At 34.4% G+C, this 27,981-nt stretch overlaps 2 protein-coding genes across 7 annotated transcripts in view; one reads left to right on the forward strand and one right to left on the reverse strand.

The window, feature by feature from the left end:
- Positions 1–3,781: 3,781 nt before the first annotated feature.
- On the forward strand, positions 3,782–17,853 carry LOC143257808 (uncharacterized; the record flags this gene model as incomplete). Its single annotated transcript, XM_076516837.1, has 7 exons — positions 3,782–3,807; positions 4,404–4,455; positions 6,723–6,823; positions 9,009–9,077; positions 12,310–12,423; positions 15,356–15,495; positions 17,718–17,853. Coding segments are annotated over 6 exons (471 nt in total), but the record flags the coding sequence as incomplete, so codon positions are not given.
- A 4,355-nt stretch (positions 17,854–22,208) lies between these two features.
- The window catches only part of LOC143256573 (serine/threonine-protein kinase tricornered-like), a 62,603-nt gene continuing 56,830 nt past the window's right edge, over positions 22,209–27,981 (reverse strand). For all 6 annotated transcript variants that reach the window (XM_076513951.1, XM_076513955.1, XM_076513950.1 and 3 more), the window contains 4 exons: positions 26,611–26,728; positions 25,497–25,719; positions 25,098–25,186; positions 22,209–24,739 (listed from right to left, as the gene is read on the reverse strand). In XM_076513951.1, the coding sequence (XP_076370066.1) occupies positions 24,618–24,739; positions 25,098–25,186; positions 25,497–25,719; positions 26,611–26,728 (552 nt within the window). In that variant the 3' untranslated portion in view covers positions 22,209–24,617. The remainder of the gene's footprint in view (positions 24,740–25,097; positions 25,187–25,496; positions 25,720–26,610; positions 26,729–27,981) is intronic.

Below are 27,981 nucleotides of genomic sequence, written 5' to 3' on the forward strand. Positions count from 1 at the left end.
GTAGCTTTGCGCGAAATTAAAAAGAAAAACGTTTTGAGATCTAATTACAGCAGTGGCTACTGAGAATTCCCTCATGTTTCTAATAGCTCGCAGCAAGCAAGATGTCTAATATATTCCTAGCAGTGGGGGTATTCAAGGAAAAAAAAAGAAATCGATAAATTCGTGGGCTATTTATACCACGAATTTCAAATACGTGTCCCTCTGGTGAGGGTTATCTTTGTTAATTTACTGTCATATTCAATATTTCTTAAAAGAACCAACGTATTTTAAATTTTAGTCTCTTTTCATTTGTGTATATTCAAAGATCTTCATGTATATAAAGTAATTATTTTTTCCAGTCATTAAATGAAAGGGCAGTAAGTTTTCATCTCGGTTTTTATTCATGAAAATGAATGGTCTGACAGGTAAGACAAGACTGTTCCAATCACCATAATTCAAATATACGAACATATCCAATGAAAGAACAAATAAGTTACGCTTCTGGAACATTAACTAATAAAATACTTACAAGATTGTAAAATAACCAGTTTATATTCTTATTCTAAAATTGAGCTGTCATCACTTGAGGGTCGCCTCCCACAAATAACGGGCCCACAGTACCGTAAGAACAAAGAGATAGTGCAAACTTTGGTGTCCTATGGAGAAACACCGCAATCTTTAGGCACTGATTTAGAGTAGTCAAAACTGAACTGTTTTGTTTTTTTAATTTCGCGCAAAGCTACACGAGGGCTATCTGCGCTAGCCGTCCCTAATTTAGCAGTGTAAGACTAGAGGGAAGGCAGCTAGTCATCACCACCCACCGCCAACTCCTGGGCTAATCTTTTACTAACGAATAATGGGATTGACCATCACATTATAACGCCACCACGGTTAAAAGGGCGAGCATATTTGGTGTGACGGGGATTCGAACCCGCAAACTGAACTGTTACAGAAGCATCTTAAGTTTGTAAGAATTTATATAAATGTTCAATATTATAGAAATGCTGGTAATTATGATATCCATGGTTACCACAGATATACTGTTCTCTAAGTAGCTGTTCTCCCTTTCTTTACAGAATGTTTTCTTTTAAAATAGTTAACTACAGAAGAAGTTCTAGGCTTACGTGTACTTGGCAGAATGAGGTTGTATAACCAGAAAGAGATAATGGCATATTAACAACTGAAGTTCAAATTTGAATGTACTCCAACTTTACGGTTCTGGCTTTCGTCTCGAACGCATCTCTATTACAGTTACCACAAACAAACTACGCAGGTACCTTGGCTTTGTAGTTTGTTTGTTTTTATCGGTGTTTTATTTTTGTTATTGAAAAGAATGAAAACAAAAAAAACATGCCTGGATAATAGAGATACAATAAATGATTTACCTTTATTCCAAATTATTCAGTTTTAGGTTTTAATTGACAGAATGGTGTAGCTTACAAAAAAGAAAAAAAAATGTGTAGGGACAACCAAATACATTGTAGTGGCCAACGATTAAATAGGGTGCTTACAGAAAACTGTACTAACGAGTTAACAAACAACCAAAAACAACACGATGATACATTGTATTAGTTTATATATATATGTTGCTTTTTTTATTTTCTGGAAACGAAAGTTATTAATTTTTTAAAGTTTTGTATTCATGTGGGAAGAAAGAATTTGTTTCAAAAATGCACACAAATATGTCTAGCGCCTCCTATCGATCACTGTAGAGTTAGAACTGAGATTGCTGTCACAAAATATTTATGTACGAACTACCTGGAAATACTTCATATTCAAGAGAAAGCATATTATATCGACATAGCAAGCTTATTTCTTGAAGATTATATTGTCATATACGTATCGAGGGAGCTTAAAGTTTTATTTTTGATGTCACAATCAATAGCATGTGGGTAGTTTGATATGAATACTGCATTTTTTCCTGTAACTATAGTAACTATAAGATGTTTTAAACAGACTTATTTTCATTTGACTTATAGAGGAAATAATAATCCTATTATATGGTAATACTTCCTTTCATATTTATATATTAATCTCGCTCGCTCTCTTGCATAAATTGACGACAGATTTAATCTACGACTGAAATGAAAAGGTACTTTAGTGTAAACGAATGAGCGGAAGTTGGCTTTGTGACAGAGCCCTGACTTTGGGAGCTGGTGAACCGGGTTTGAATCCGTACGATACCCCAAACTATTCCTCGCTTTATTATGTAGGTGTGTTCTAATAATTTCTGTTGTGTTAGTTTGTTTTTGAATTTTGCGTACAGCTACACACGGACTAACTGCACTAGCCGTCTCTAATTTACTAGTCTAAAATTAGAGGGAAAACAGCCGCACACCGCTAACTCTTGGGATAATATTTTACCACATGGAATAGTGAGACTGACTGTCACATTATAACGCCCCTACAGCTGAAAGATCGAGCATATTTGTGGAGTAAAAATGCTTGAATCTTAGTTACATTTATTGCGAACGTCCACTTTCAAACTTGTCATGAATAGTGAGTGTTTCTAAATATATAAACCTAAAATTCAGTTCCATGTTTTAATATATATTGGTGACTTAAATACATCAATATTTCTTTCTTTTTTCAGCTAATCCCTTTACAGCTGAGGAATGTCTCAACAATATAAGCATAGCATGATTGCACGAAAACCATATCTCGAACACCAGAAACAATGATCTGTATTTGAAAACTAGGAAGTTTGTTGGAAGGTATAAATCTAATGTGTCAGAAGACTTGAAGTAACAAAACATCTAAAGGCCATCCACAAAGCTAACTTCGGTGATACTGCATTAAGACCTTTACATCTTCTAACCAAACTGCACAAATTAAAGCTACATCGACTTTTCCCAAACGTTTCTGTAACAAACTGAAACTAATAAAAAACATCTGCGTTCCACTATTGCCCAAAATCAGCTTACACATCTGGGAACCCTTGAAATTGAAAACCATTTAGCCCTCACTTTGGATATCAGCGGTAATACTTATCACCTTTCCAGGCAAGGAAAGTACACTTCCAATAATCAAAATCAGACAGCAAATATTTACTTGGACTAATGATGATAAACCCACTTAAATATTAAAATAGAATAAAATTATAAACCTGATTTCTATTTAACCAGTGTATGTGTGCAATTAAGTATTGTTCTTATGTGTCCACAAGGCCCGGCATGGCCAGGTGGTTAAGATACTCGACACGTAATCCGAGGGTCGTGGGTTCGAATCCCTGTCACACCAAACGTGCTTGCCCTTGGGGGCGTTATAATGTGACGGTCAGTCCCACTATTCGTTGGTAAAAGAGTAGCCCAAGAGTTGGCGGTGGATGGTGATGACTAGCTGCTTTCCCTCTAGTCACATTATAACTAGAATATTTATTTATGAAATATCTAAGTGTATTTATGAATACACTGCTAAATTAGGAACGGCTAGCGCAGGTAGCCCTCGAGTAGCTTTGCACGAAATTCAAACCAAACTTAATTAATGACACTTTGTGATTTCCTCTGAGGTAGGAATTTGTTTGTCTGTGTTGGTGTATTTATCAATTTTATGATGATAGAATTAATCATTGATTTCTTAAAAACTTAACCTATTCTTATTTGATTAATTTGTTGAAATGTTAATTAATTCATATTAAATGTTAAGATGATAGTAATTTGGACATATATTCAATTTGGTTGTTACGTAAACAACGAATGACAAATGTACATGATACAACACTGATTAAACTTTCTTGTGTTATAAAATAAGCCTAAAACTTCAATATTGTTCATAAATTGCTCTATTTAATTACCGCTAACTGACGACTAAAATGTCTACACTAATACTGCTCCCACAAATCTTCAAAATATAATATCCAACGGTAAAATATTTAACAAAAGCACAGTAGGTTAGTAGGTTACTTATGATATTTTAAATCTTTCAAGACGGTATGTAATAGCAGGCTTTTAATCCAAGATTGGATGAATTATTTCTATTACGAAATCACAAATTTCAGCTTGCTGACAGTCAGTTTGTACAAGCGTATCTGGGTCCGAAGAAGAGAAGGGCGCGTATAATAATTCTTTCCTGGCGCCTTTGGCATCTCTCGGACCATACCGAAACATTTAATCTATCTATCTATCCTCACCACTAACCCCCCCCCCCTTCATTTTCGGGTTGCTCGGTAGAGACACACTTCTCGCACTACTTGTGTTACGGTCTTGTTAAATAGTGGTCTTTCTTTATAGTCCTGTTTGATAGAGCAGTCCTTCTTTATGATCCTGTTAGATAGTGCTGTCCTTCTTTACGGTCCTGTTAAGTAGTACAGTCATAATTTATGGCCCTGTTAGATAGTGCAATCCTTCTTTATTATCCTATTGGATAGAGCAGTCCGTCTTTACGAACCTGTTATAAAGTATAGTCCTTCTCTTTTGCCATGTTAGATACTGTAGTCTATCTTTATTGTCCAGTCAGAGTGCAGTCCTTTACGATCTAGTTAGATAGCACAGTCCTTCTTTACAGTCCTGTTAGATAGTGCAGTCCTTCTTTAAGGACCTGTTATATAGTATAGTCCTTCTTTTTTATCATGTTAGATACTGTAGTCTATCTTTATGGCCCTGATAGATAGCGCAATCCTCCTTTACGGTCCTGTTATATAGTACAGTCCTTCTTAATTGTCCAGTTAGATAGTGCAGTCCTTCTTTATGGTCCTGTTATATAGTGCAGTCCTTCTTTATGGCCCTGTTAGATAGTGCAGTCCTTCTTTCTTAGTTAGGATATTTTTGCAATTAACATTGTAATCATATGATGTTTTCTTTTTTCTGGAAACTGAATTTTAAGTCGCTGTCCACTGTGTCGGTAACCACAGTCGTACGAATTTTCTCAATCGTGTAGAAATTTGCCCCGCCCATTTCTGCCAGATCCACCTATCCTACTGTGGCGATTTATCCTCAGTTTCAGTTATGACCAGTGAAGACCAGCTTTTTCATATAATACTCGTTGCAGTTCTCTACAAACTTTAATTTATTCTACAACTTGATGTAGTACCCGCCCCCTGGACAGAAGTTATGTAAATTCACGGTTAATAAAAGATTATCTTAGGACTCGAAAAATCGCTTCCCTTATAAGTAATTGAAAAAAATTTGTTTTGTTTGTTTGTTTTTTGAATTTCGCACAAAGCTACTCAAGGGCTATTTAGCAGTGTAAGACCAGAGGGAAGGCAGCTAGTCATCACCACCCACCGCCAACTCTTGGGCTACTCTTTTACCAACGAATAGTGGGATTGACCGTCACATTATGACGCCCCCACGGCTGGGAGGGCGGGCATGTTTGGCGCGATGTGGGCCCGAACCCGCAACCCTCGGATTACGAGTCGCACGCCTTACGCGCTTGGCCATGCCAGGCCCAATTGAAAAAAAAATAATAATAATAAACTCATTAAAAATTGGAAAACAAAAAAACGAAACCGCAAGTTTTACATGCATTTTCGCCTAAACCCAACAAACCTTCACGCTAAATTTGGTGAGGAACCATCAACAACAGAGTGCAGAGTAGTGGTAAAGAATGCGAAAACGCAAAAACACGACCATATAAACCGCAAAACGCAAAATTAAATTTTTTTATGGACCCAGTGAACCTCAATACCAATTTTGGTAAAGATCCATCTACATCCTGTGACATGGTTACATGGACTTAGAACATACGTTACTATCGTATTTACATTCGTGCTCTTTCAGATCTCCTGAGTGGTGCCCAATTTCCTGATTCTGCCCTCATGATTTTCTTTACCCTAAAAACAGAAGAACTCAGTAAACGTCGACAACTATAGGGAATGTGTTGGAACTGTTTCGCTTGTCTTTGGCTTTCACTAATGAACTTTCCGGGCTCCCAATTAGCTCACTTTATGTCGTATTTTCCTACCTCTTGATGCCCTAGAAAGATAAAGCACTTAAAGAGTTTTTCTCTAAAGAATTATGTTTACTTTACAAGGTTTTGATTAGTTTTGAATATTGTTCGAATCCCCGTCACACCAAACATGTTGGTCCTTTCAGCCGTTATAATGTAACAGTAAATCCCACTACTAGTTGGCAAAAGATTAGCCCAAACGTTGGCGGTGGATGGTGATGACTGTCTTCCCACTAGCCTTACACTATTAAATTAGAAACGGCTAGCGCAGATAGCCCTAGTGTAGCTTCGCACGAAGTTCAAAACAAACAAACAAACCAATTCTGCATATTTTATTTCTACGCAAACACCATACTGACTTTCTGTGCATAAACTAATCGACCAATGAGCAAGAACCCTAATAAATTATTTAAACGCTTTCTACGTTCAAAGTGCTTACACAGTGGATTTATCAGATAAACTTTGTCGTAATTCTTGCTTAACTGATAATAATAAAAACAATGATTTAGTGACCATTACAAAATGTTTGTGTCCATCGTGATGGAAACCTTATGTCCATGCTTCTGTAAATATCTCCACTTCTATTAAACGTGATTTTATACAACAAATCTAACAGAACGTTAAACTGTACCATCATTACCCTTTGAACTTCGAGCTCCTTCCATCTAATTACTGTATTAACTTGGCTCTGCACTTTAGTGCATGTAATATTTGTAACTTTACTGGTTTGAGTTTTATTGTATTATAACAATGGTTAAGAGCTTAGCGTAGTCCAGTGCCGGACTATGGAACTGTTGTTTATATGTTCGCGTTTTGGTACCGTGAAAGAAAAATAAATAGCGCTGTTTGCACTTTAGGGTCAACAGCAGGTTATCAGGGTGATGGTCCGATCTCACAATTCGGAGGCTCGGCAAGGTCAGGTGGTAAGGGCACTGCACCCGCAATATGAGTGTCTAGGGTTAGAATCCCCGTTACACCAAACATACTTGCCCTTTCAGGCGTTAGGGCGTTATAATGTTACAGTCAATCCAACTATTCGTTGGTAAAAAAGTAGCCCAAGAGTTGTCGATGGGTGGTGATGACTAATTGCCTTCCCACTAATCTTACACTGCTAAATCAGGGATGGCTAGTGCAGATAGCCCTCGTGTAGCTTTTCGCAGAATTGAAAAAAACAAAAAAACACAACAAATCCACTATTTGGTCAGAGAAGAATTGGCGACGGTTTCTGTTGACTATCTGCTTTCACTCTACGGTAACAGTTCAAAATTAAGGACGACTAGCACAGTAGCCTTGGTGAATATTGGAAAACCAACAAACAACTGGCTATATAAATGAAAATAAACTTTGAATAACGTTATGTAACAGTATCAAATATATCTGAAAATGTATGTTGATGGCCCGACATGGCCAAGTGTGTTAAGGCGTTCGACTCGTAATCTGAGGCTCGCGGGTTCGCATCCCCGTCACGCCAAACATGCTTGCCCTTTCAGCCGTGGAGGCGATATAATGTGACGGTCAATCCCACTATTTGTTGGTAAAAGAGAAGCCCAAGAGTTGGCGGTTGGTGGTGATAACAAGCTGCCTTCCCTCTAGTCTTACACTGCTAAATTAGGGACGGCTAGCGCAGATAACCCTCGAGTAGCTTTGTGCGAAATTCAAAACAAACAAGCAATGTCTGTTGATACCTTTCTTATACAAAATACAGTAATGTTAGTGTTTAGATTTATTTGTGTTGATACCATTTTTGTACAAAATACGGTAATGTTGGTGTTTAAATTTATTTGTGTTGATACCATTCTTATGCAAAATACGGTGATGTTGGTGTTTAGATTTGTTTGTCTTGATACCATTCTTATACAGAGTACAGTAATGGTGTTTAGATTTGTGTTGATATCATTCTCATACACAACACGGTAATGTTGGTGTTTAGATTTATTTGTGTTGATACCATTCTTATACAAAATACGGTAATGTTGGAGTTTAGATTTATTTGTGTTGATAGCATTCTTATACAAAATACGGTAATGTTGGAGTTTAGATTTATTTATGTTGATACCATTTTTGTACAAAATACGATAATGTTGGTGTTTAGATTTATTTGTGTTGATACCATTCTTATACAAAGTACAGTAATGGTGTTTAGATTTGTGTTGATATCATTCTCATACAAAACACGGTAATGTTGGTGTTTAGATTTATTTGTGTTGATACCATTCTTATACAAAATACGGTAATGTTGGAGTTTAGATTTATTTGTGTTGATACCATTCTTATACAAAATACGGTAATGTTGGAGTTTAGATTTATTTATGTTGATACCATTTTTGTACAAAATACGATAATGTTGGAGTTTAGATTTATTTATGTTGATACCATTTTTGTACAAAATACGGTGATGTTGGTGTTTAGATTTGTTTGTCTTGATACCATTCTTATACAGAGTACAGTAATGGTGTTTAGATTTGTGTTGATATCATTCTCATACACAACACGGTAATGTTGGTGTTTAGATTTATTTGTGTTGATACCATTCTTATACAAAATACGGTAATGTTGGAGTTTAGATTTATTTGTGTTGATACCATTCTTATACAAAATACGGTAATGTTGGAGTTTAGATTTGTTTGTGTTGATACCATTCTTATATAAAGTACAGTAATGGTGTTTAGATTTGTTGATATAATTCTCATACAAAACACGGTAATGTTGGTGTTTAGATTTATTTGTGTTGATACCATTCTTATGCAAAATACGGTGATGTTAGTGTTTAGATTTATTCCTAATTTTTGTCTTTAAAAGTGCTCACTCTTACTGTCCAGCTTATATATATTGACCAATGAGATTTGGAAAGGGTCTACGTAGTTTAGAGAAGTTCTGACGTCATAACCTTCTGGATTCTTATTGGCAAGTGTAAATAATGTAGGCAGATGATAATCTTGTTTTTCCTCTGTCGAATATAATTGATACTTAAAAGCAATTATTCGGCTGACAACCAGCATTCTGTAATCTGTGACTGCAGACAAAGCCATCTGCAAAACATTACTAATCATCATTCAGTGGTTTTAAAACAATAACAAGAAACAAAAAAAAAACTTTGATAATTCATAAAAAACAAAGATCTGTATAATGAATGCTGGTTCCAGGAGACGAGTCACATTAACGATTGTTCTACTGTTTATAGTGAACGTTTCTATGGCACGCCCGCATGCCAGGTAAGAACGACTTACGTCGAAATTAAAATCATTTCTAAGTAAGCATTCTGAAAACAAAAGAAAAATTACTCAAAAAATGTCTTGTTACGTGTATTGTCCTTAGATAATTTAAAATAGAAGTTATTCGAGAAACTTTGTGTTAGATGAATATAGTACAACATCAAATGTACAGTTCTTCATAAATGGAAGTTACTGTTTTGGTTTTAACGTTTTATATTTTGATATTTTCGTGTTAGCCAGTTACCCGAAAGACACCCGTTTTTTTATTACATAAATAAACTCGACTAAGAAACAAAAACCCTAAAATCAGGATTCGATACCCCTTGTTAGCAAAGTGCAAATACACCGTTGTGTAGCTTTGTGTTTTTATTAATGGTTATAGACTTTTCATAATAAACTCTTCACACACGGTTCACTTCTACATAGGCCCGGCATGGCCATGCGTGTTAAGGTGTGCGACTCGTAATCTGAGGGTCGCGGGATGGAATCTCCGTCACACCAAACATGCACGCCTTTTAAGTCTTGAGGGCGTTATAACGTTACGGTAAATTCCACTATTCGTTGGTAAAAGAGTAGTCCAAGAGTTGGCGGTTGGTAGTGATGACTAGCTGCCTTCCCTCTAGTCTTACACTACTAATAGTGTAGAATAGAAGAAAGGCCGCAAATCAACAGCAGCAACTGTCAACTCTTAAGCCATCGCCACAATAAAGCAATCAAAGCCCCAAAGCATGGAGCGCATTTTTTCGTGTGTGTGTGTGTGGCAAAGAGCACGAATTGTGATATCTTGGGTTCACAGTAGGAAAGAGCTAAAAACACGTGGTCCTAAATATTTATTATTATTTTTAAAGATTGAAGAATCTTGAAGGCCTGCTATATGAAATATGCTCCCTTCTTTTACGTGTTTTCGATTGATTGCAATTTTGTTTTCGTGCCATAGTCACCTGATAAAAATTTAATCCAAATCATTTCTTGATTAGGTATAAAATTTCGGTTTGCAATAAAGAAACTGATAAAATTGATATGATATTAAATATATATACTCTTCAAAACAAGAAACGCAAAAGGGATATTTTTGTTATTTTGAAGAGAAATATATGTAATAACGTTACAAGCTCAGAGTATGTGATGTTACACGTGATTGTCAGACCAAAATGGCAATAAAAGTTGTGCACTTTGAAAACGGAGGAAAGCATCGGACTTTTCGCCAAAACGCATGCGTGTCCAATAAATTTGTTTGAGAGATCTGCATGTTCTGCAAGTGCAACGTGTGCAAAATCCCTATAAAAGTGACGGGTTTTCGGTTTCCATAGCTCAGTGTTAAGCCACCGACACACAATACAGTTACGCCAAGACTGACTAAAGCACAACGCAACAACGCCATTGGTCGCTTGGAAGCAGGCGAATCTCGATCAGATGTTGCCAGAGCTGTGAATGTCCACCCAAGCACCATCACAGGGCTATGGAATTGTCACCAACAACATGGATCAACTCGTGACCGTCCACGATCTGGCAGACCTCGTGTGACCACGCCCGCACAAGATCGCAACATCCGGTTACGTCACCTTCGAGATAAGACCACCACTGAGACGTCTACTGCCTCAACCATACCAGGGCTGCGTAGGATTTCTGATCAGACCGTACGCAACCGTCGACGAGATTCTTAGGCCCCATGTGCAACCCATCATGGTGAACGTCAACGACGTTTTTCAACATGACAACGCCCGTCCTCACACAGCCCAACTCACCACTGTCTTCTTGAGACACCACAACATCAACGTTCTTCCCTGGCCCTCCAGATCACCAGATTTAAACCCCATTGAACATCTATGGGACGAGTTGGACCGACGTCTGCGACGGCGACAACCTCAACCGCAGACTCTACCTCAGCTTCCAGCAGCTTTGCAGGCTGAGTGGACAGCCATTCCACAGGATGTGATTCGTCATCTCATCTCTTCCATGGGCATGAGATGCCAAGTAGTTATTGATGCTCATGGGGGGGCATACTTGTTATTGACGTTGAGTGACGTTAAACTTCACCTAGTGAGCGTGGACTTCGCCTTTGCAGACTTTGGATGTTCAGCAGTAAATGTGCAAAGTTTCACACATGTCATACAGAACTACCCGAAATAAACTTGTTAACAATTTGTCTCATATTTTGCCTTTTGCGTTTCTTTTTTTGAAGAGTATATATTACCATCGAATTATAAATATAAAAGAAATGTTTAATCAACCTACTTTTATGAAATTATTTAAAAAGAAAGAATGGAAGCAAGTGATAAAAACAAATTTGTGAAAATCGGGAATGATGTAGGTGGCGCATGTGTTTTCTTATAGCAAAGCCACATTGGGCTATCTGCTAACTCAACCAAGGGGAATCGAACGCCTGATTTTAGTGTTGTAAATTCGAAGACTTACTACTGTACCAGCAGAGGACATGATGTAGGGGTCAATGTCAAGAGATACAGAAATCAAATAAGTCTAAATACACAAAATCATTAAAAAATCACAATATAGGTAGCCATATCTTTCCAAGAATAACTTTTATCTACAGCTAATGTTGAATTTCTGTGAGACGCGTGAATTCATGTTTGAATAAAACCAGTTAAACTGAACAGTGCTATACAGTCTTACAGTGACGAAAAACCATAACTTTGTAAGTTTGACCCGATAGTTATTGACAACGTACGTAGGATTTTGTATGGATTTGTGTATTCATCTCTTCCTTGTATCTGGACTTTTGGTATAGCTATCCCTACATCGTACTTAATGTTTACTAATTTTTATTACTTATAATACTGTTGTTAAACTTAGAGCTACTTGTGATGCTGTACATCCGACCTGTTAGTTACAGAGTTCCACCTCTAGATATATTATTTTCCCATTCTGGCAATAGTAATAACAGTAGTAGATAGTGGAACGTTAGGGGGTGTTATTCAGAAATAAATACGAATTTCCTGACTTTGACTGCTTTGAAGAAAAAGACCAAACACAATATGAAACAAAGTGAACAATAAATACTGTTTATGAAACGACAACACAGCTCAATTATCAATATTATACGACATCAGACAGCGTTGTTCTTACTAATAAGGTAAGCCTAACTACCTTGTCGACATAGCCTGCAACAGTCAAAGCGTTATTTTAACTGTCAGTATGCACCTACTAAAAAAAAGTTAACATTAAAGTGTTGAAACAAAGTTTTTCAAGGCTTACCGTTGTCTTTATTCAACAGACAAAGAAAGAGCGGGATTTCGGACATTAGGTTAGCCGAACTAGAAACTCAGCTATCACTAAACAAAATGAGATCAGAACCAGTGGCTCATGGTATTTTCGACCCAGCAAAAATGTAAGTTTTGTAGAAAAAATTTAAACATACATTCACGTTATAACACAACATGCTGCGAGTAAGAAAACTGTGACAGATGGCCAAGTGTTGTTTTATATATTTTAAATATGATATATATATATATATAAATAATAGTTAAAATTAATTTAATTAAAAAGTGCAACCTCTCTTATATAGGTTTTGTATTTAAATAAAACGTTGGAAAAATTGAGAACATTAAAAGAAAATGTACATATATTAATGCATATTGCTGGGCCCGGCATGGCTTGGTGGGTTATGAGGTTCGATTCACAATCTAAAGTCGCGGGTTCGCGCCCGAGTCGCGCCAAACATGCTCGCCCTCCCAGCAGTGGGGGCGTTATAATGTGACGGTCAATCCCACTATTCGTTGGTAAAAGAGTAGCCCAAGACTTGGCGGTGGGTGGTGATGACTAGCTGCATTCCCTCTAGTCTTACACTGCTAAATTAGGGACGACTAGCACATATAGTCCTCGAGTAGCTTTGTGCGATATTCCAAAAAAACCAAACCAATCATATTGCTGTACAATAATATCAATAAAATAACACAAATTATACGTTAGATAAATATTTGTTTAATATTTAAATGTTATAAAATAATTATATTGCTTTAATAGCAACTTACATTTTTATATAATTTTGAATTGAATACATATATATGTTCATTTTTGGTCAAAAATACCTGTTCAAAAGAGAAAATGAATAAATAAATAGTCTGAAAAAACAATTAGTTATTTACATAAAATAATCGATGTAAAGTCATTTATTATACATATAAATTAATATTGGAAGTAAATGATTAAACAGAAAAAAATTAATTATTTAAAGCCTGCATATGGCTTAAACACCACAGTTTTATAAAGGATTTAGAAAAGTCCAATATATGATTTTTTTTAACCCATATCACCAGAATATTTATTTAAACATCACGCTAAAATAAAGTGAGATATAAAGCTTGGTTATCCGTTGTATCTGTAATATAAATAAATGTATACTGTTTTGTTTGTTTGTTTTTTTGAATTTCGCGTAAAGCTACTCGAGGGTTATCTGCGCTAGCCGTCCCTAATTTAGCAATGTAAAATAGAGGGAAGGCAGCTAGTCATCACCACCCACCACCAACTCTTGGGCTTCTCTTTTACCAACTAACAGTGGGATGGACTGTCACATTATAACGCCCCCACGGCTGAAAGGGCGAGCATGTTTGGTGTGACGGGGATTCGAATCCGCGACTCTCGGATTACGAGTCGAACGCCTTAACACGCTTGGCCATGCCGGGCCGTAAATGTATACTGAAAACTTTAATTAAAAATGCTTTTTTTTTTTTTCTAACAGTATCCGCGATAGCCATTGCATTAAAAATTAGATTCATCTAACTGTACTCACTTAATATGAGTTATAGTTACATTTCCTGCTGAAATCTAACGTTTATAATTTTTTAGTATTTATTTCAGTGTGTTGATATTAAAAAAGAAACAAGCATAATATTCTCTATACCAACACTGCGTTTCCATATGCTGGTTACCGTCTACTTTGTATTAAACATTCATCTGACACAGAAACTTGAAATATATCAATGAGATTTATAACAGTAATTTATTGCGCCCTCATGTGGTACGTTTTCTCACACTGTTAAAGAGTTCGTGACGACGGTTAATAAACGCCACAATTTATCATATATGTAAATAGCTGTCATTTGTTGAAGTTACACATAAAATATTTACTTTAACCTGTAGTCAAGATCTTTCGAAGATAATTCTGTAAAACATCGCACATAATTCAGAAACGAGTTTAATTATGTATCACTTAAAAAGAGTTTTTCTTTAAACAACATTTATCAAACTCATTCTTACACAATTCTAGAATTTCTTTTACACTTGTCAGCTATTCTCATAATCTCAAGATCGCTGTCTCTCTGTATGGGTATTTGGGTATTGGGTTTCGTTAACCTCTTCCTCCTTCCTTCAAATTTTGGTTTTACAACTGTCAAGTGCATTTATATATTGTACACAAGGACCAGAGTAACCCGCACTTACTCAGGCCCCCTTCAGGGCAATGTCCATGCACGATTTATACATACACTTTGTGCAAATATATTGTTTCTCTTATACTTCCATAGATTATTTGCACTTTCATCAGTTAGATATTAACTATAAAACATTTACATAAAAAACCTTTCAATGTTTAGTAATTAATTCCTAATCTAATGTGGAATCCAGTTTATAGGTGGCTTTTTATTTATTTAGAAAATATATATTCACTGGTGAAAGGTGTTTAGGTCTATCATCATCATGTAAATAGTAACTGTAAAATTCGCTTACTAATTCATATTTTCTTCAATCTTTGTCAAAATAATTTATTGTACTATGTAGGAGTCTATCTGCTATTGTTTCCATGTGTGCGTATTTATGTATGAATTCAGATGATGTTGTTCTGGGTACTTTATAAGCTTTTGTGAGTAATGTATTTTGTATTGTTTGTAGTAGTTTTTTGCTTACGTTTATCTATACAGGGGCTGCATAGTCAATGACGGGTCTAATGTGTGTTTTATATATTTTCATAATGTTGTCTGCCGTAGCTCCACTATTTTTGCCAGTTAGACTCCTAGCATAGTTTGTTCTTCGCCAAATTTGTGTTCTAATAATATTTATGTGGTTTATCCACGTTAGTGTTCAGTCGAATGTTAGTCCTAGAAATTTTGCTGTTGCAGTAGTCTGGAGTAGCTCTCCATTCATATATATCTGTTGTTGTGCTTTTTTATATTTAGTTAACTTAGTGAATACTACTAGTTGTGTTTATTTTGATTCTATATTTTCGACAACATTCACTTATTCTATTTAATTGTGATTATATGTTTGTGGCTGCTATTGCTGGTAATCCCAAGATTATACTCTCAATTATAAGTGTTTAATTTTAGCGGGAAAAGACGTTTCCGTCAAATCACATCATTTCCGGAACCTGCAGAAGTCAGTGCTGATGACATCGTTTATGTGTGGATTATTACGAAATCAGCCCATCCAATTTGATATATTCCAAAATACTGCTAAGGCTTAACAGGTATTGATAAGTGGCTAAATAAAGAGTGTATGTACATACAACCATTTAGAGTAATTACAAAACTACATATATTTCTCCAGTTAATTACGTTAAATGTAAAGATTTAATTCTCAGATGAGATATTTTTCATTAAATCTTGCATGAATTTCATTTCCAGGTTTCCTTTTCAAGATATGTCGTTAATTGCTAACATAATAATGTTTACATAACGTGATCACATTTTAACTTTACAAATCTCTTATATTTTTTATTACTTGCCTCAGTGAATAATACTCAAATTTCTTCTCGAATCGTTTGTAAACTACAAACACACACATACAAAATAGCAAAAATAAACTTTTTGTGATAGCAATCTGAAGACAGAGTAAATTATAACTTACTGTCTCATTCACTTCTTCTAAGGACACAGAATGAGAAACATCTGTTTTATCGCAAGCTACCTATTGAATCATAAAAATAGTCAACAAAAATGCTTTATTGGTATTTTTAATTTATTTAGAAATCGGTCTGAAGTTTCTGAATATTATTAGTAGTAACGGAGTAAACGCTTGTTGTCCTAATTTATCTTTCTGTTAAGTTTCCTCGTTTACTGAATCATCTTTTATAAAGATTAATGGGTAAGTGATTTGTAAAGTTTTACCTCATTATTTTCTTTTATGTTTTGAACATTTACTGTAAGGTATAAATACAACTGGTAAGTCCTTGTAGCTTGTTTTATTGAATTGTGTCTTGAGATTCACCCGACCACAGTAACATATAACCAGATGGATCTTTTTATTTAACCGATTTAACTTTATTTTACTGTGTAGCGACGCAGATAATTCAGTGACCCATTGATAAACTAAAATCAACAATAACAATTATACTTTGCTCATTCTAAAGTTTGTATTGTTTTCTTTTTAGCGAAACGAAACTGTAAAATTTTAAAATTAGTGAAGTAGTTTCCTTTTGATGTTATTGTTTTTACAATATTTTAAAACGTGTTGGTATTTATTTCTTTCATAGCTCTTTAAAAAAAAATGTTTTCTCCAAACCATGAAGAGGTAGAGAGAACAAAATGATATTTCTTGATGACAATTTATTTTTTGTTTTCACTTATCTATCGAAGCATGATAGAAAACATTGAATCTGGAATGTAAATAACTGTCATCCGTCTTCTACCTTGTGCACCGATTAATGAAAGATTAGGGTCAAAGTTAGATGAACTTAATCATAATTCCTAGCTATTAAAACTTTTTAAAAACTGAGTGTCTGTTGATAAACAAAATGTTTTCATTTATTTCGACAAGAATAAAAAAAACGAAATAGAAAATTCAGTTTTTAATGAGTTTTCAACAGCAAAAGATTGCATACTTGGTCTATTTCGCTTTTTTATGTCGTTCGTATAAAAAAGAATACAGATTTCTACATAAACTTTTAAAACAAGATATATAGAGATACTCAAGTACTACAGTTAATAAATTATAGAGTTATAATAAAATACAAAAATAAACTCACTGAGTGATAAATTTTAAATAGTAAACACTGTACGAAACCCAAATATTATTAAGGAGAGAATAAATAAATATAAAATATATTAAGTAATTATTTTATACTGATATGGCATTTAAAGTTTAAAAATAAACCCAAGTACTCATTAAATAATTTAGGTATATATAATTCTGAAACCGTAATATATATATTTAGTGAATTTGATCTTTGCAATAAAATAGATCCTGTAGTTTCTAAATTAATTTTTAATTTATCCATTTAAAAATAAACAGAAGTATTTTTTTTCCAAATGGCAAAGTTAGTCAACAGTAATGTTAATATTAAAATATTAATGTACATAATTTTGAACATTGATTGGTCGTACAGTCTTACATATCTCATTACCTAAAGTTTTAATTGTAAAACTGTTATAATAAAAATAACTTTTATTTTTTCATTTATGATTATTAATCAATACGATAAATATTGAATCTTTAAGATTCATCCGTGGGTGATAAATAAAAAAAAAAATAAAGACGTTTTAATAACGGATTTACACCACATTAATAAAGTTTGTTTAAAATAATTTTCTATCAATGATTTTAAGAATGGCTCGTTTCTGTGAAACTGTTGAAAGAAAAAAAAAAGTGAATTTCTCGCTCGATTCTTGTAAATATGGAGTAATTATGAAGATAATTAGTTGATTTGGCACCTTATTTACTAATTAATTAATTCGTGATTTATTCTTTCAGATTATCAACATAATCGTTTTCAAGGTATTGAATGACTGGAAGACAAATCCTGGATAATTTATGTAATTATTTTGATAAATTATTGTGCCCGTTGTTGTCCAAAAATATACTAATACCCTCTTTACACTGATGCGATACAAGTAACATAAATATGTATTATCTTTACCTTGATGGTAAAATCCCTTGTACATATTCAGTTAAGTTATGAAACTTTTATTGTTGAATAATCTACCAAATAATCTACAGTGTAAAAAAACAAACAAACAAACATTTAAGTTAATATGGAACAAAGTAATTCTATATCAAGGGCACTAGCACTGTATGTTAAATTTGACAAAAATAAATTTAAAACAACAAACAAACAATATGTACCTGTTCCAGTTTCATACAATCAAAACAGATAATGATTCATTTTTATTTATACGTGTATTGCATGAATAAATACTTCAAGACTAATCAAAAGTATGAAGAGGTTTTGTTTTTGTTTTCTTCAGGTTATTCACTTAATAAAAGTGAAATATAGAAATTATTATTGTAATGTCGGTGGGCATGTACAGTCAAACATCGATATAAGGCGCTAGTTGGGGTCCAAAAAATTCGACCGCGTTGTATCTGATTGCGCCTTATACCGATTTGATTATATATTTTTTTGACCCTCGGGGTGAGCGATAATGCAAAATTTACGCGTTTTGTAGTGAAATAAAGAAAAACAAACAAAACTACTTACACCAATGATATAGCTTTTTTTATTTTTTTTTATTTATTAAACTCAATTTTAAGACTGAAATTAAATGTAAAAAGCAGAATTCTAAAGAAATTTATCGAATTCATTACTTTGATGGGGGATGATATTCTAAAAGTAGTTCCGTCAGAGCAATCATGTGATCGTTTTTACGATTAGACGCTGATTAAAATTAGTTCAATTTTAAAAGTTAATACATATAGTAATTAATTTTGATAATTTATTTACTAATTATTAAAATCTAAGTACAAACTGAAGTCAAATAATTACCAGATAAAAAAATGTCATGGCAAAGTTTAAAATACGAATTCAGTACTGAAACAAAAACGGATTTTTCAAAAAATTTAATAACAATAAAATATAGTAAGCACATAAAACAAGTTGAAATGCACAAATTTATAATTACTCAGTAGTCTTCTTTCTTTCAAAAGCCTCCAAAAGTGTCTGTTGTCTTCCTCCTTGGTTCCGCATCCTCTTCGCAGTTCTCATGAGGTCCTGGATCTGTAGTATCTTGCAAATTCCTAGATTGTGGTGTTCTGCCCAATATAGAAGTTGTTCTGTGTACTGTACTGCTTGAGTTGAGGTGATGCAATTCCTGAGTTCTTCTGGAATGGGGTCATCTTCTTCTTCTTCATCTGGAGTGGTAAAATCTGTGGGTGCTGCCGCTGGGTTCTCTATTGCTTTCTCATCACAATTGTAGATCTGGTTCAGTTCCAAGTTATTCTCCTTGATGTAATCCTGTAGTTGAGGGATGAATTCCACTGCTGCTGCTATATCTGCTGACTTTGCCTCTCCACAAATCTTGATCTGGTTGATGCCGTGACGCTCCTTGAATCTCTGCAGCCATCCATGGGTGGGCTACCAATCTTCTTTCTGGTATAGTTGCTGGTAGGTCTTCTCTGCCTTTGCAAGGACCATGGGTCCTGAGATGGGAATGTTGTCTGCTCGAAGTCTCACAAACCAATCATAAACTTCCATGTCCACTGCTGGGTCTGCTGCTGTCTTGGCTTTCTTCCTCTGTAGTCCTGTCATTCTGTCTACCTGGTTGCAGAATTCTCTCAGTTGATCTTCATTCTTCAGCCAACCTCGAAGTGTAGACTCTGGAACTCCTATTTCTTTCATAATCTTGGTCCTTGCTTCCCCGTTCCGGATTCGCTGCACAATCTGTATCTTCTCTTGTACTGTGTAAGCATTCCTTTTGGTGCCTCTCTTCTCCATGGGTATAAATACGCTGTATGTTGAAAAAATATGAAAATCGCAGTCTGTCGCCACCGGATGGTCACTATCCCATTCACTCACGACAAAACTGATTCGGTCGACGAAATTCTGCCTACGAGCTGGTGTTATAAGACCTTTCAGTTATTCGGCGATATTAGAATAAAAGGGAATAGCTGACGTCAGAGATTTCCAAGAAACTATTTCGTCTGAAAGCTTCTGGGGAGCGAGCTGTTTCTCAAAAATTTATATGGTTTCAACATTGACGCTATCGTTTGCAGCACTTCATGCCACTGTCACTGGTGTATGAGTGTATATGACTCATCCTTCGTCATCCATCGGTCGATCAAGGATGACTTGTGGTTTTAATGAAAATAAAGTTTTGATACTTCTTGCCTACGCACTGAGAGCTATCCTATGACTGGCAGATTATGTACTTTACTGCAGTTGACAGCACCAGGAATTATTACATGCAGGCCGGGGTTTGATCACAATATGCGGCGTGAAAACCATACAAAAAGATTGAAGTGGATTTGGTTTTTGATTTTTGATCACATTAACCGGCTGATTACATTAAGCAGTGGTAATATTAAGCGGCGGCCTCTGTAGAAACCCAAAAATTTGGGGCCTAAGACCCCATCGCGCCCAACTGATTATCGCGCTTTTTCGATGCGTTTTATATCGATGTTTACTTGTATTTACCATACATAGTAAAGTGTGTTAAAATGTATAACTTCGCAATGATACATTAGTTACATATATATATATATATATATATGTACACACACGTACGTACATACATATATATGTCTTCAAATATGGCGCCGAGACAGAAGTTTACACTGAAAAAAATGCTGTTTTATGCCGAGTGTTTCTTCTTATGGCATTATACATGTATTAACACATATGTTTGTTTTTGAATTTCACGTAAAGCTACTCAAGGGCTATCTGCGCTAGCCGTCCCTAATTTAGCAGTGTAAGACTAGAGGGAAGGCAGCTAGTCATCACAACCTACCGCCAACTTTTGGGCTAATCTTTTACCAACTAATAGTGGGATTGACCGTCACATTGTAACGCCCCCACAACTGAAAGGGCAAAGATGTTTGGTGCGACCGGGATTCGAACCCGCGACCCTCAGATTACGAGTCCGAGCAGTACATAGTCTTTTAGCTTAGAACCTTGAAGTTTAATGTAAATATATTTTTGTTGTTAGTTCTGTTATAACTGTTTTTTTTTAATTATCATTCAATCTTATTTTAGATATAAAAATCATTTCAGGCGATTGATTTTTAGATGAAAAGTCACATACAGAAAGTAATCAACGTAGGCATCGTAGTATTTAAAATAGTTTTTGGTAATTTTATCTATGAAGGTGGGGTTTCATTTACGGTTTTCTCAGCTCATTAATTTATTTTAAATAGATTCAAAAATACTATTTTTATTATTTTTCATATCCAAAGATAACATACTTATTTACAAGTAATTTCAAGAACTGACCTGAATTAAAGATAAACTAAAATTTAAAGAGTGACAACCGCGCTATTACTGTAGCTTACCATATTTACTCGATAATATCCAACAGATGTCGCCGGAGGAGTTGCGATTTCCAACTTCACACGATATATTAGCGTTAAAACAAAGTCAAAACACAGAAAACGTCTCTCAGGAAAAAAGTACTTTAGTGTATACTCTCGATAATAAACGAGTGAAAATGTTGCATAAACTTCATACTACATGACGAGAATTATGCTGGATTTTTTAAAAGGTTTTAATCAATACAATGCACTCACGCACGCAATCTAGTACTATTTGTATTAATATCAATGTGGTTAACTTAATCTTAAATAAGCTCCATTCATCAAATTACGTCTATTTTTCAATTGCTTTATCATCCTTATCTCCAATTTAATCTATAAAATCAGTGATTTGTTTAATATATATATATATATGCACACACACACACAAAGCTACATAACTGATTAAAAAACATTCATAAGAATATTTTACATGAATCCCTCTAGCGGTTAAGACGATAGACTCATAATATGCGGTTCGTGAATCTCATTACCGAACTTGTTCGCCCTTTCAGTTGTCGGAACATTATAAAGTTATCGTCAATCCCACTATTCGTTGGTTTGTTTTTGTATTTAGCTCAAAGATACTCGAGGGTTATCTGCACTAGCCGTCCCTAATTTAGCAGAGTAAGACTAGAGGGAAGGCAGCTAGTCATCACCACCCACCGCCAACTCTTGGGCTAATTTTTTACCAACGAATAGTGGGATTGACTGTGATTTTATAACGGCTGAAAGAGCGAGCATGTTTGGTGCGATGGGGATTCGAACCTGTGACCCTCAGAAATGAGTCAAGTGCCTTAACCACCTGGTCCTGCCAGGCCCAACATTCAGTGTTTAAAACTGTGGTATTTAATGTTTTCAACAGATGGCGCTAAAGGAGTTTAACCAGGGTTAAATTATATTAATCTATGGCTTTGAAAGTACTTTTATGTATTATCAACTACAAATCATTAACGCACATTTTATGTTTGGTGAGAAAGAAAATTTTATTTGTACACAGCTTTAAAAAATATATCAACAAATCCTTATTTTAACCCCTACTTGCATGTTCACAAGATGAAATGATTAAGTTTGAAAGTTATAAGTTTAGACACCAGGTGTTCTGAGGCCCCCTTTCATGTACACTGTAAATTCTGAAGTCTTTGTCAGCTTTTATAATATTTCACCGTTATCCAAATGTTACTGGCCCTTACAAAAACTAAAAATCAGCACTGGAACACTTTATACATGTATATCTTTCTAAAACTGTGTTTATTCTAATTAAAAGAAAAAAAAACTATTTGCTTTAATATCTTTAACATACCGCTGATCTCGTAAGGCACATTTAAAGATACAGTGATGACAAAATTGAAGTTTACTTACTGCTCGTGAGATTTTTTACTGTATGTGTGTAAGTTAAACTAGATTTATATATATATATATATTTATTACTATTCCCTTGTTTTAATTTTTCCAAGGGTATAAATAAAAAAATATTTTACATTTAGTAGAACAGTTGATAAAACCATTCATAGGAGGCTGACTAGACTATCTTGGTATAAATTTACCACAAACACAAAACTCGACACTTTATTTTCTTTACCTATATTTGCAGTTTTATTTACATGCCAAAAACAAGTAAAATATTTGTCTAAATTTATTAACACAGTGACTAAATTATTTTAGATGGAGTCACTTGATAAATGCACACGAAGCTGGTGAAATATCTTCGAATTTTTACCATCAGAGCAAAACATGTCGATCACATGACACGAAAAACGACACAATGACATCGTCTTATAAGAATTACCTGTTGGACTAGTTGGTTTCGCCATCAGAGAGGAGAAAACAATAAAACATCATAAGCAATATTCTTAAAGTACGTTTACTTTTAAGATTAGTTTCCAACCAAGTATAATATTTTAACCAATATTTACCGACAGAGCTAAAGCTAAAACTTAGCGACTACGACGGGGCGGTCACATGTGCGCCCTATTTATAACAAACCAGTTTACTTCATTCTGCTGACCCTCGTTGCTTTGCTTCCAGGACGACAGCCATAAACATGGGTAGCGCTTGCAGCTTATATTTATCAGACAACACACTCAATGAAAACGTAAATTCGGTTCTCCTCAGTTTATCTTCACTGAACGAAACGCTTCATTCGAGGAGTTTTTTGTTTGTTTCTTTATGGGATCACACAATTCACTTAAAACGCGATTTGGCACGTGCTCTTGGTTTTTACCAAACGACACATTTTCTTCTACGCTTACTGAATAAATCGTTTTTCTATCTATCATAATACAAAACTAGTCACCTCAGAAACTTTTATCTGACAAACAAATTCTCCTTCAAAGTGGAGGGAAGTTTAATTTCCAATTACGTTAATGAATTCTGGAGAAAACGCAGAACAACTTCCAGCTGCTCGCGAGGAGGGCTTAAATCATCAACACATTAAACCTTAGATTTTTGTTTGTTTTTTTGAAATTCGCACAAAGCTACTCGAGGGCTATCTGTGCTAGCCGTCCCTAATTTTGAAGTGTAAGACTAGAGGGAAGGCAGCTAGTCATCACCACCCACCGCCAACTCTTAGGCTACTCTTTTACCAACGAAGAGTGGGATTAACCGTAACATTATAACGCCCCCACGGCTGGGAGGGCGAGCATGTTTGGCGCGACTCGGGCGCGAACCCGCAACCCTGAGATTACGAAGCGCACGCCTTAACGCGATAGGCCATGCCAGGCCTTAAACCTTAGAGAAGGGATTAGTTAATATAAGTTACTGAGGAACATCCAACTGATTTAATTAAAATAATTCGGTAATACATAGAACTTTAGGGACCAGAAAAAAATCTCCGAATGCTTCACTTAACTGAAACGATAAAAACAGATATGACTTTCCAACTTTACAGATACTATAACATGGTGAATTACAAAACATTTTAATTAGTATGCAAAAAAAAATACATGCTTGGACCACAAGCATACCATACCAGAAGTGTACCACTCCTATACATTTAAAAATAAAAACTGTGTTGTTTTTTGTGCGTAGATTGCTGTTTACGTCCTCACTGTGGCATGTTCTGCTACCACTTAAGTTTCATATTTCTCTTGTTATTCCGTTCTTAACCATTTTATGTCAAATATTTAAATTACACTTAAGAATCTATGTATTTTTTAAGGAAATTGTTTGTCTATTTTACCTACAAACAGAGCAAAGAATAAATAAAACATAAAGGTAAGACAAATTCATGCACAAGCAAAAATAAAGACCTAATGAGTGCGATCCTCTGGACACACTGCTTCAGAATAATCAGTACACAAGTAATTCTTCGTCTGAACAATGGTGGGATAGTGTCTTTAGAATTAAATATTAACTCAAAATCCACTTTTAAGTCTTCTTTGTTCCTTTTCCTCTTTGTGTTAGGCCTTCAAACCTCCTAAAGGTGTAGTTGATAAACACCCAGTCCTTGTACCCTGACTGTTCATCTGTGTCGGTAGATGGAGCTGCAGCTGGAGTGGAACAACATTATTTATTATTTCAGTTTACAACATCCAATTACATTACTGCATTGTAGCAGTAGAATTTTTATTTTTTGAATAGGACAAAAGTCTATAAAAAGAAAAATGATTTGAGACACAAAATGAGGTTTCGTTTTGACACTACTGTTGTAGTCGAAAACGTCACTACAATAAGGTACAGTTTACTGTCAGTGTCATTACTGTCATGAGTGGACAACTTCAAAGGCCTAGTTTAAATGTTACTAACAATTCACACAGTTCCAGTGTGACATCGAACTGTCACACCTTTACTAATTTATGCAAATAAATAAACCAGTAAAAACAAAAGTTTCTTTCAGTAGATACTTACGTATCTTCAAATCAACATCCGGAAAATCATCAAAATTAGAAGTATCATCAATACTCGTGACTTGAACAGGTATAACAGCTGGTCTTTCTCTAGAATTATTAAAAGATTCATAACACTTGCTTTAGAACATACTTTTCTAGAACCCATGTTTATGTTTTCCTATAATGTTCAGCAACTTGAATTGAAGAATTTTATGCAGTTTTGAATGATTGTAAGTCATAAAAAAAAATAACCTTAAGTCTACTTACTGATAGCCAATTACATTATCACTGCAACCAATAACAACTTTTATACCAATTTATGGTTGATAGCAGAAAAAAATAGGGTAAAGAAACCCATGCATACATAACTTTTCAGTGTAAAGAGAACAGTATTTCTATTTGTTTAAATTTAACATACCGAATGTGTTCCCAGTCAACACCTCTAAAAAACGAATGTTGTTGTATTTCTTTAATCCCTCCTATAAAACCAATCCTCGTCTCCATTTCTCTACAAAACTTCTGGATCAAGTCATGTGCTTCACTTGAGATTGGCACCTCAGGAGGAAATACTAGAGTCTCTTTCCAGCTGATCACTTTTCTGTACGTTTCCTGGGGTGTTTCAGAACAAAAAGGTGGATAGCCTTGGAAAGTTGAAATATATATATACGTTATTCACTACATTAATCTGTTTCAGAAAAAAGGTGTCGAAAATTAAATGTATCACATAAACATAGAACATAAATAACTAATTAACAGTCAAAATTATTACCAGTTTTGTTGAGATGTGACATTATACCTTCTGTGTATTAAAGGATCATACCTCTCTAGTTTATACATAATGCACCATAAGGCTTGATATCTCATAAATGATGAATGAAATATATAAAATGTTTTGCAATGGATACAAATTTTGGTATTGAGTAAAATGCATTTCAGACAAACTTCTAACTGAAAATATGGTGTGTTTAAAATTATTAGTAGCCTTAAATTATGGGATAATGTCACACATGTTACTGAATAAAGAGCATACAGCTAGTTTGGAATAAATGTTTAATTGGTTTGTGAACCAGCTAATTTAAAAAAAAAACCAAAAAAATCTTAAACTCTGAAATTACTCAAACAAACAGTGATGAAAAGCAGACATATTTACAGATAATTGGTTTAAACAAATGAGAAATACTGAAAAGATAAAACAGCTTCTATCTTTAATGATATTAATTAGCAAAGTAAATTTTTGTGAAAAGTAATGTACAACAAGTGAGGATTAGTACAATAACATAAGATATGTACAAGTCTTTAAATACACAATCTGTAAGTTTAAATTAAGGATAGTGTTGGCCAGTTCTTCACAAAACTTTAAGAGGCTATTGGTTAGAGTCATTAAGAAACTAGAACATTTATGAAGATATTAGAAAACGTCTACAAAGTTCATATGCAAAGCATTTAAATAATGAAATAAAAATGTCTTTCTCTGGCCATTAAACAAAGATGCACTTAATAGCACTGAGTAAAACTGCTAAAGTTCTGTGTACCTATTAGCATCTCATACGTGATGACACCTAAGGACCACCAATCACAAGCACTAGTATATCCAGTTTTAATAAAAACTTCAGGTGCTATATAATCGGGTGTTCCCACAGTTGAGTATGCCTGTTATAAAGAAAACATACACATCTGAAATCAAAAATGCTTTCACACAGAAAGAAATAATACACAGGTTCTTTAACATGAGACAAAAGGGACATGCGTCCCACTTTGATTATAAACCACGTCCAGTTTTTCCCTTGGTGTAGTACATTATTATTCAAAACCAGCTATGTTGGTAAGTTTATTTTGTTTCCTGGTGGCAATATTAATATGTTCTACTGACCAAATGATCAAGTCCACAATTTGATAATTGCCACTGGATTCTAATACCAATGTTTTAAAGTATTTTAAAGTGCTGTTACTTTTACAAAGTAATTCCTATTGTTCTTTGTGATATAACACTGAAAAATTTCCTTCTATTATATAAAATTCTAAACCATAGCATAATATAAAGTTGACAGCATACTTTTAGCTCCTTCCACACCTTACTCCTCTTTCCAACAAAGTTAGAAACGCCTTGTTTATATACATATATATACACACACACACACAGAGGTGAATGTCCAACTGTCTACAAAACACCTCCCACAATTTAAGACCAATTTGAATGAAAATTCTCACCATGTATTGATATAATAAGAGGAAGTTCCTACCAAAGTTTCATTACAATTTGGTCTACTATAGAAAGTTTATTTAATGCATATGTTCACTTCGTTTAAAAGAAATAAGTCAATAACAGCTTTATATTGCACCAAAATAATAAATATTATAAAACAGACCCTTGCTAAAATTGAAACAGTAACACAATGTTATTTTATAACATCTTCCCCAAATCACATTCTTAATGAAGAAATAATATTTGTTTTCTTTTTTTTAAATTTGTACATTTATTATTAATAATAAACTTAATTTCTCTTAAATAAAACTTCTAAACTTCTGGTAAGGTGAGTTTAATGCATAATTTTAAGGTAAGTCTTTCTAGTGAAAACTCATTGTTATATTTCTGGAGAAAAGTTACATTTTCTTCTATAGAACCCAAGTTTATACTATCAATTGATTTGTTTTGTGACTGAAGGAACTGCATGTCTTCTGTACAGAGTTCGTTGCTTAAACGTTTATAGTAATTCTGTAGTAACTCAATCTTTTTAAGCTACACAAGTATTTTTTCACCTCAGTGTAAGTATAAAGCTATCGAGAACATTGGAAACCACTATGCCAAAAAGTGCCAAACAGAAAAGTGACTTATCACAAAGAAAGTTTGACACTTTGACAAAGAAAATGAGATGTGGAGTTGTAAGTTATGGAAGAAAACAAGA

Source organism: Tachypleus tridentatus, chromosome 7 (assembly GCF_004210375.1).
Source record: "Tachypleus tridentatus isolate NWPU-2018 chromosome 7, ASM421037v1, whole genome shotgun sequence".
Classification (NCBI taxonomy): domain Eukaryota; kingdom Metazoa; phylum Arthropoda; class Merostomata; order Xiphosura; family Limulidae; genus Tachypleus; species Tachypleus tridentatus.